This window comes from Phoca vitulina, unplaced genomic scaffold, assembly GCF_004348235.1.
Source record: "Phoca vitulina isolate PV1807 unplaced genomic scaffold, GSC_HSeal_1.0 scaffold38, whole genome shotgun sequence".
Lineage (NCBI taxonomy): Eukaryota > Metazoa > Chordata > Mammalia > Carnivora > Phocidae > Phoca > Phoca vitulina.
The window spans coordinates 8251297-8260250 of NW_022589741.1; the positions used below are offsets into that span (position 1 = coordinate 8251297).

Below are 8954 nucleotides of genomic sequence, written 5' to 3' on the forward strand. Positions count from 1 at the left end.
AATCCTGTAGAATAGGTAAGCATGCATATTGTTTTTGGTAGCATACATATTTTTAGTCACATTTTGTATTTAAGGAGAGAATAAACTATTTGCCCCAAGTCATGAAGCTATTTGTAGTGGCAGATCTGGGATCAGATTCTAGATCTCCTAAGTAAATTTCCATAAACACCTCTCTATGATCAGATCCCCATTAGTTACCAAGTCAGAGATTTATTTTGTGATCGTTGATGGTCATAGTGATGGTGACGGTGATGGTGATGGTGACCATCCAGACCCCAGAATCAGTCACACCCCAGCTCCCACAGACCCCAGGGAATGCTCAGTTCTCTCTCCTCCTCTGACAGCAGCATTGGACACATCCGCTCACTTCCTCCTCCTCAGTACAGTCTTTACTTGGCTCCCAGGACACCAGCATCCTCTGGTTTTCTCCTACCTGTTTGGCTGTTCCTTCACAGTCTCCTTTGCTGATCCCACCTCTTCTCCCTGGCCTCTTCGTGTAGGAGGGCCAGCGTTCAGTCTTGTCCTCTCCTTTTCTCTGGCTATATTCGCTCCCCTTGGGGATCTCATCCCATCTACTAGTTTAAACCCTATCCGTATGTCAAGGACCCTCAAATTTTTATCTCCAGCCCCACCCAACTCTCTAACTGAACCCATCCATGTCCTCAACCGCTTATAGCCACCTCCATTTGTAGGTCTAAGAAGCATCTCAAACTCAACATGCCCCAACCATCTTCTGTCCAAACCTCCTCTACTCAAAACCTTCCCCATCTCAGTTGATGGCAACTGTTTCTTCTGGTTTTTCAAGCCAAAATCTTCCTGGAAACCTCTCTGTTGCAAACACCCCATAACCAATCCATCAGGAAATCCTATTGCTCTATTTTCAGAATAGATCCATAATATGACCACGTCTCATTGCCTACAGTGCTCAAAGCCTGGTGTGAGTGCGCATCATCCCACCTGGATTCCTGTAATACTTACTAACTGGTCCCCAATTCCAACCTTGCCTCTCCTCAGTCTGTTCTCAGCACAATGGTCACAGTGATCCTTGTCAAATGAAAATGGATCAGTTCAGACTCCTGCTGTGGCTCCTCATCTCACTTAGAGTCAAAGCCAAGGAAGCCAAGTCCCCTTGTCTCCCACCCCCTCACCTGCCACTCTTCCCCTTGGTCACTCATCTCCAACCATGCTTTCCTCCTTGCTGGTCTTCAGACACACCCGCTGCACTCCCCTCTGCCTGCAACAGCAATGGTTCTCAACCAGGAGCAATTTTATCTCCCACGGGACATGTGGCAATATCTGCAGACATTTTTGATTATCCTACGCCTTGGAGAGGGCTGCTACTGTTAACTAATGGCTAGAAGCCAGGGATGCCACTAAACAGCCCACAGTGTGTAGGACAGCCCCCACAACAAAATACTATCCACCCCAGAATGTCAGTGGTGCTGAGATTGAGAAACCCCGGGCTAAGGAGTTAGAGCATGCACAACTCCCTTACCTCCTCCATGTCTTTGTTGAAATGTCACCTCCTCCCTGAGGCCTGCTCTGACTCGCCCATCTCATTCGCAACCCTCTTTTCTCCTGTTCATCAACTTTTCCTTACTCTGCTCTACTTTTCTTTCTCCTGTATGACTTCCTAATATACTACATAATTTACTCACTTAGGCTTGTTTATTACTTTTCCTGCCTGATAGAACATCAGCTCCATGAGGTCAGAGATGTTTGTCTGCTTTGTTTCCTGAGGTAACCCCCATGCCAGGCTCGTAAGGAGGCTTTCAGTATATTTACCATATTAATGAACAGGTTTGTAAGGATGCTGATGCTCTTATATACTGAAATATTCCAGTCTACCAGAGGTAACTACAAGGCAGGTCAGAGGAAACATTTATTACTTACTTGCCATGTGCCAGGTCTTCTGCTGGGAGTTCTACATGCATCATCTCATTTAATCTGCCCTATGCCCTTATAAGCTAGATGCTACTTTTATTCCTAACTTACAGATGAAAAAACTGACACTTAGAAGTGTTAAAAACTTGCCCAAGACAGAGGTTGCTGTGGAGCTGGAACGCTAGTCCTCTGTCAACCACCATCTATGGAGAGGTCTTGCTTTTATATTAAAGACAGAATTGTATGTACTCTGCTCAGGTCCAGTCTAAGAAGATCCAGGAGTACTTAAGAGAAATGGGAGCAAAGGTATTAACTCTGTCCTCCACACTCTCCACAGTATATAAAGAGAAACACGGATCTTCTCCTCTTCACCAATATGGAACATTTTCTAAAATCCCTCCTCATGGCAGAACAACAGATCCCAAGAAAAGCAAGAGATCAGCATGGGGACGAAGAGAAGGTGAGATGCCCTTATGATCTACGGCATTAAGACTGTCCTTTGCTATACACCTTGAAACATTTTATCATGTGTTTGGAGCCACCTTTGTAATGGAACATGTCAGCAGAACAAAGGATTGGAAATCAATGGTGGTAAGAAAAGCTACATCATCTGTCACTTAATGTAAGAGTTTTCCCAGTACGGGAGATGGTAGATCTTAGATCTCAGAGTTAGAAAGGAAGAGATCACAGTTTATCTCTCTGCCTTCAGGCAGGCAAAGCATTAATTAATCCCAGAGAGTGGGAACTGAGACTCAGACTAGCCCCCATCCACCCAGCTGGAAGAGGGCAAGAAGTAACTAGAACTGGGTCCCTTGCCTTCTCATTCAGGGTTTCTTTCATTATGATACCTGCTGCTGTTGTATAAAAGGTTGTTTGTTTTTTATCATAAGCATTAAAATGTTATATCTTTAGGGGCACCTGGCTGGCTTAGTCAGTAGAGCATGTAATTCTTGATCTCAGGGTCGGGAGTTCAAGCCCCATGTTGGCCATGTAGCCTACTTTAAAAAAAAAAAGTTATATTTTTAAAAACCAACAAATATTTTGGTTCCAAATGACCAACACTAATATTTTGTAAGGTATATGTATAATTAGCAAAGAGAAAAACCCCAAAAACCTTCATTTTTCTCATGCAGAGATGTGACCTTGCATGTCAAGGTCAAGATCAGCAGCTAGCACCCCGGAGAAATAACTGAACACTAACTTCGGCCCTGGGCCCCAGTCCACTTTATGAAAAGTTATCACCCATGTCTGGGGTGAAAACTACCTTTAAAACTTTATTAAAATGTAACACAGCTTTTAAAAGTGCACGTATCATAAATGCACTCCTCACAAATCGTCCAAAGTGAACATTTCCATGTAACCAACATCAAGAAAGACAACATCACCAGTCTCCCAGAAGTCCCCCATGTCCCCTCCATCCGGTCATTGGCCCCCCGAGAATAACCACTATCCTGACTTCAGACATCATCAACTGTTTTTGTTTATTCATGAACTTCACATAAACAGAATGATAAATTATGAATTACTTTATCATTCCTTTTGTTCAGCATCATGTTTGTAAGGTGTATACATATTGTTGCATGTAGTTGTAGTTTGCTGATTGTCTTTGCTATAAAACATTCCATTGTGTGGATATATCAACATTTATTCTTTCCACTACTAATATTAGTGCCTGTGGGTATTTTCCAGTTTGGGGTTATTATAAATAGTCTTGTGCACCTTTTAGTGACTATATGTGGCTGTACCAAATAGATATTACTTAGAACTGGAAATTCTGGGTCTTAAGGGGTGGATGGTTCTCTCCTTAGCAGATACTATCAACGGGACTTCCAAAGTGATTGTATGAATATAGACTGCCACCAGAAGGGAGTAAGGGTTCTGGTCACTCTCCATTTTTATCAACACTTAGAATGTTCCATCTTTTTTATTTTATGCATTCTTCTGGGTACGTGGTTTTAACTTGCACTTTCCTGATGGCCTCTGAAACTGGGCACCGTCCATGTGTTTATACACCATTTGAGTGTCTTCTCTTGAGAAGTGCCAGTCAAGTATTTGCCGATTTTTCATTGGATTCCCAATTTAATTGATTTGTAGGAATTCTTTATTCTGCAACTATTTTTCCTCATTCTGTAGATTGTCTTTTTATGAAAATAACTACATATAATATTTCTTTTTCTGCTTCATTTTTTGATCTAGAAAGAAAATGGTGATCTCATTTCAGTCTGCAGTTTAAAAGATGTTAAATATGGAAATATGATATCTAATAAGGTTAATAAGAGAATTTTTTAAATACCTGTAACATTGATGTGTCAATCACATAAATGTATACCTTGACCTTGGGTGGATATATAACAGAGGTTAATATTTGGCACAGAGGATAACATGCATATTATGGGACTAAGAAATCATTAGATCACATATTTTATTAAAATATTCATTATTTAGAGATACTGACTGAACCTCTTTCTAGAAATGTAAATTTGCATATATTGTCATTTATCAGGCTGATTAACTTATCTGAAATTGTCTGCTACTGAATCACACAAAGTAGTTAGATATATTTGCACAATATTTGGTGATCTGGAATGAGAATTTAGAGATCTGGCAATAAGATTCAGGCCATGTGGCCTGCACAGAATTCCCTGTGGAAGCTCCGGTTGGAACACTTCAGAGAAATAAACAGTCATCTGAAACAAGTTTGAGTGCTGCTCAGGAGAGACACAACCATCTCATGATTTCAATGGAAGCCAAAACATGTTTCTTCAAATACAAACTTCAAATCAAAAGCCGGCTCAAATGACAAACCCAATGCCAGCAATTCAAGCTGCTTCTCACATGGATAATTCTCTGTATTATACTCCAAGATGAGTAGCAGAAGGGATTTTTCTTTTTTACATAACAATTGTTATTGAGTCTTTCAAGCAAAGCAACAAAGAAAGACTAGTCAAGAAAACTTGACAAACATTATGTGTGTGGATGATGAATGGTAACTAGCGAATTCAGTATCCACATCATATTCAAAAGCTTTAGCACTATGCATCTTTTGTCATAATGATGAGATGTCCATACTCAACTGAGGATTTCACTCTAAATCCAACCAAAATACTAATGCTCAATTACTTTAGGGAAAATAAATTATAACTAAAAACACTGGACGACTGTGAAGACAAAAAGATTTACAATTCAGGTTTAACAAAGAGTTTTAAATCCAGCCATGAGGAGATCTCAGATTCAATTCACTACACTGCCATCTTACGCAGATGCTGAGTCCTCATTTCTTTGCTGCTAGAGGTTGACCACTTCATCATCTTAAATAATCACTCAGTTTAAAACACTAGCCAACAGCTAAAGTAAGTACCAAATTTGTCAGCCTTAAAACTGTTTCATTAGTTACTAGCTCAATTAAAACTCCCTGCTCCCTTCCTAGCACAGATACCAATAAAATGTAGTTGCCCTGAGAATGGACTATGAGATACCCATTCTCCTGTCTCTTCCATGAACTGGGAATTCATAAACAAAGAACAACCCCCAAATCAAAGCAGAGTAACTTCATAAGATTAAAGACGTCTCCAGTACTTTTAGAAGAAGGTAAATCTTAGTTAGATATGATAAATACTGAGTGTGTATCCTCAAGAACTTTAGCTATTCACATAAATTATGAGATGCATTTCCCAAAAAGCAGAGTGAAATTAATTAAGCCAGACACACAAGACTATTTAGAGTCATTAGGCCAAGAGGTGGCAAAGAAAAAGTCATGCAGAAATTAAAGATCTTTCTTCTGTATCCCTCATTCTCGGCTGAGTGAGGCATCTGCCAAAACATGATCCCATTAGCTTCCTGGCTAACTTCTTGAGCCTTCCATCTGATCCCATTATTAATATACTAACAGCTGCAGGCTTTTGGTAAGCACATGCTCTTTAATGGAAATGCCACAGATTACAAGGCAGAGATCATGATCTCTTTTCTGCTGCATTTTGTGCTGTTATTGCTGTTTCTGTTTAAAATTGTTTTTAAAATTATTCTTTTATTTCAAAAGTGGTACACAGACTTCTGCTTCCAGGAAATGGAGTAGGCATACCTTTCCCTACTCCTTCCACCAAGTAGAACTAAAATTCTTGGACATTATGTGTTAAAACAAGGAGATTCTGAAAGTAGAGAATAGAATAGACAAGCCAAGGACCTCAAAACCCAAGGCAGGAAATGGTGGTAATTCCAGATATTCTCTTATTCCCTCATGTATTCTAGACTTGGAAATGAAAAAACCAGCAATCCATAAACACCAATGGGCACAGAACCAAAAAGCTCCCCTAAAGCATGCTCTCTAGCAAAAGGACTGAGAAAAGGGCAGCTTAGGGGCGCCTGGGTGGCTCAGTCAGTTAAGCAACCAGCTCTTGATTTCAGCTCAGGTCATGATCACAGGGTCGTTGAGATTGAGCCCTGCATAGGGCTCTGCACTCAGCAGGGCATCTGCTTGAGATTCTCTCCCTCTGCCCCTCCCCCCCCCCACTCTCTCTCTCAAATAAATAAATCTTAAAAAGTGGGGTGGGACAGCATAGCAAGACAGAAAACCTTTAAACAGCAACTGCTTTACTCCAGCCAAGCAACACAGGAAGAAAAACAACAACAACCCTGACTCCACCCACATCAGCAAAAGTTGAGTGAGAAGTCTAAACTTCCACCTTGCCAGGCTATATAATTAGGCATCCCAACCTCGTCCTGGGATGTTGTCAGAGAAGACCATGCAGAGAGCTAGGAATCTTCATCTTTTCATCCCTGCAAGGCAGTTACAAATCCCCCTCCTCTTCAGTGTCAGGGCAGACCACATGGGGAATCCGGACATCTACCAACATATGGTAGTAGAGTACCCTCCCTCCCACCTCCCCGCTCGAGTGGTATCAGCAAAGGCCACGTGGAGAGTCAGGACTTCTCCCACTGCCCGTCGGTAATGAGGCCACCCTCAGCAAAGTGTTCCTGCAAGCCACGTGAGGAGCTTGAACTCTCATACCTGTCCAGCAGGTACGAGCAACCCCTTCCTTAGGTAGCAGTGGAGAGCAAGTGGGGAACCTGGACTTTTAGCTACCACCAGGCAGAAACAAGGCAGCACCACCCCCCCCCCACTCCCCTCTCCCACCACCAGTGGAATGGTGTCAAAGGAAATCAGCTAAAACAAAGTTTAAATAGGATCCCAAGTCACAAAATGTACAGGTTTCAGGCAAAAATCATTTATCATAGTAAGAACCAGAAAGATTTTAAAAAACTGCGTGAAAAAAGGCAATAAACAGGTGCCAACACCGAGATGACAAAGATATTAGAGTTATAGGAAAAAATTTAAAGAAGCCATCACAAAAATGCTTCAACAAACAATTATGGACATGCTTGAGATAAATGAAAAAATGGAAAATCTCAAGAAAAAAAAACCCATAAAGTCACAGAAGAAGAAAGAGAAGACAAAGAAATCCAATGAACATTTTAGAACTGAAAAATATAAAAGCCAAAATAAAAAGTTCACTCAATGGGCTCAACAGTAAAATAGAAGGGACAGAGATGGGGAAAGTCAGTGGATTTTTAGACAGAATGATAGAAATTACCAAATCTGAACAGCAGAGTGGGGAAAAGACAGAAGAAATGAATGTGTAGAGCCGCAGGGACCTGTGACACTATAACAAATGACCTAGCATTCGAGTCATCAGACTCTCAGGAGGAGAAGACAAAGAGGGCAGACTATACAAGTAGTCAAAGAAAGAATGGCTGAAAACTCCCCAAATTTGGAAAGAAGCAAATCTACAGATTCAAGGAGCTGAATGAATCCCAAGCACGATAAATAAATTAAAAAAAAAAAAAAATCCACACCAAGACACATCATAATTAAACTTCCAAAAACTAAAAGCAAAGAAAAAAATCTTGAAAGCAGCCAGAAAAAAAAAAAAAAAAAGACAGCTATAGAGTTAAAAATGTGAATCACAGCAGATTTCTCATTAGAAGCCATAGAAACTAGAAGAGGCACTACATTTTTCTAGTCCTGAAAGAAAGAAAGGATAAATCCAGAACCCCAAAGTCTGGCACAAACATGGGGAAAGGAGATCACTCATGCATTGCTTGTGGCAATATGAAATGGTACAGCCACTCTGTAAGACAGTTTGGCAGTTTCTTAAAAAAACTAAACACGCAACTACCATACGACCCAGCAATTACTCTCTCAGGCATTTATCCCAGAGAAATAAAAATTTATGCTCACACATTGTGTATATATGAATGTTTATAACAGTTTTATTCATCATCCCTCAAACTAGAAACAACCCAGTTGTCATTCTTCAACATATAAATGGTTAAACAAATTGTGGTATATCTGTTCCATGGAAGACTACTCAGCCGTATAAGGAACAAAATACAGCTTCGTGCAACAATCTGGATGAATCTCTGGAGAACTAGGCTTTAGTGAAAAAAAAAAGCCAATCCCAAAAGGTAGCCTATAGTAGGATTCCATTTATAACATTCTGGAGACGGCAAAATTACAGAAATGGGGGATAAGAGTTTAGTGGGTGTCAGGGGGTTGAGGAAGGGCTGGGAGTGGGAGGAAGTGGGTGTGGCCATAAAAGGGGACGATGGAAATGTTCTGTATCCCAACCGCATGGTGTCAATATCTCTTTGTAATATTATAGTATCGTTTTGCAAAATGTTACCATTGGTGAAAACTAGGTAAAGGGTACACAGGGTCTCTCTACCTTTTAAAAGCATGTGAATCAATAGCTCTCTCAAAAAGTTTTATTTTTTAAAGAAGAAAAAAAGTGGTACATACTCATAGAAAATTTCAAAATCCAGATTAGGAAGATCTAATTTGGTTATTATACTTATATTCTAATAGACACAGTATTCTTTTATTTGGGGGTTTTTTCAACTGTATTGATCACTTTTAATCAAAGCAAGAAATATATAGTTCATTAAATTTTCCCCTATACCCTTGTCTCAGGGCCACATGGGAAGCTTTAAAAAATTACACAGGGCTCTAAAGCTCATGGATGGCTCCCTCTGGGCCAGTCGTCAATCGTGGTGGAATTGATTTCTTTTTGAGT

The 8954-nt window shown here is 40.4% G+C and overlaps 1 protein-coding gene across 1 annotated transcript in view; it reads left to right on the forward strand.

Annotated features, from left to right (window-relative positions):
• The window catches only part of LOC116646813, a 30043-nt gene extending 23777 nt beyond the window's left edge, over positions 1-6266 (forward strand). Inside the window, exon 24 of the mRNA XM_032427731.1 lies at positions 2222-6266. Within this exon, the coding sequence (XP_032283622.1) occupies positions 2222-2374 (153 nt within the window). The 3' untranslated portion in view covers positions 2375-6266. The remainder of the gene's footprint in view (positions 1-2221) is intronic.
• The last annotated feature ends 2688 nt before the right edge of the window (positions 6267-8954 follow it).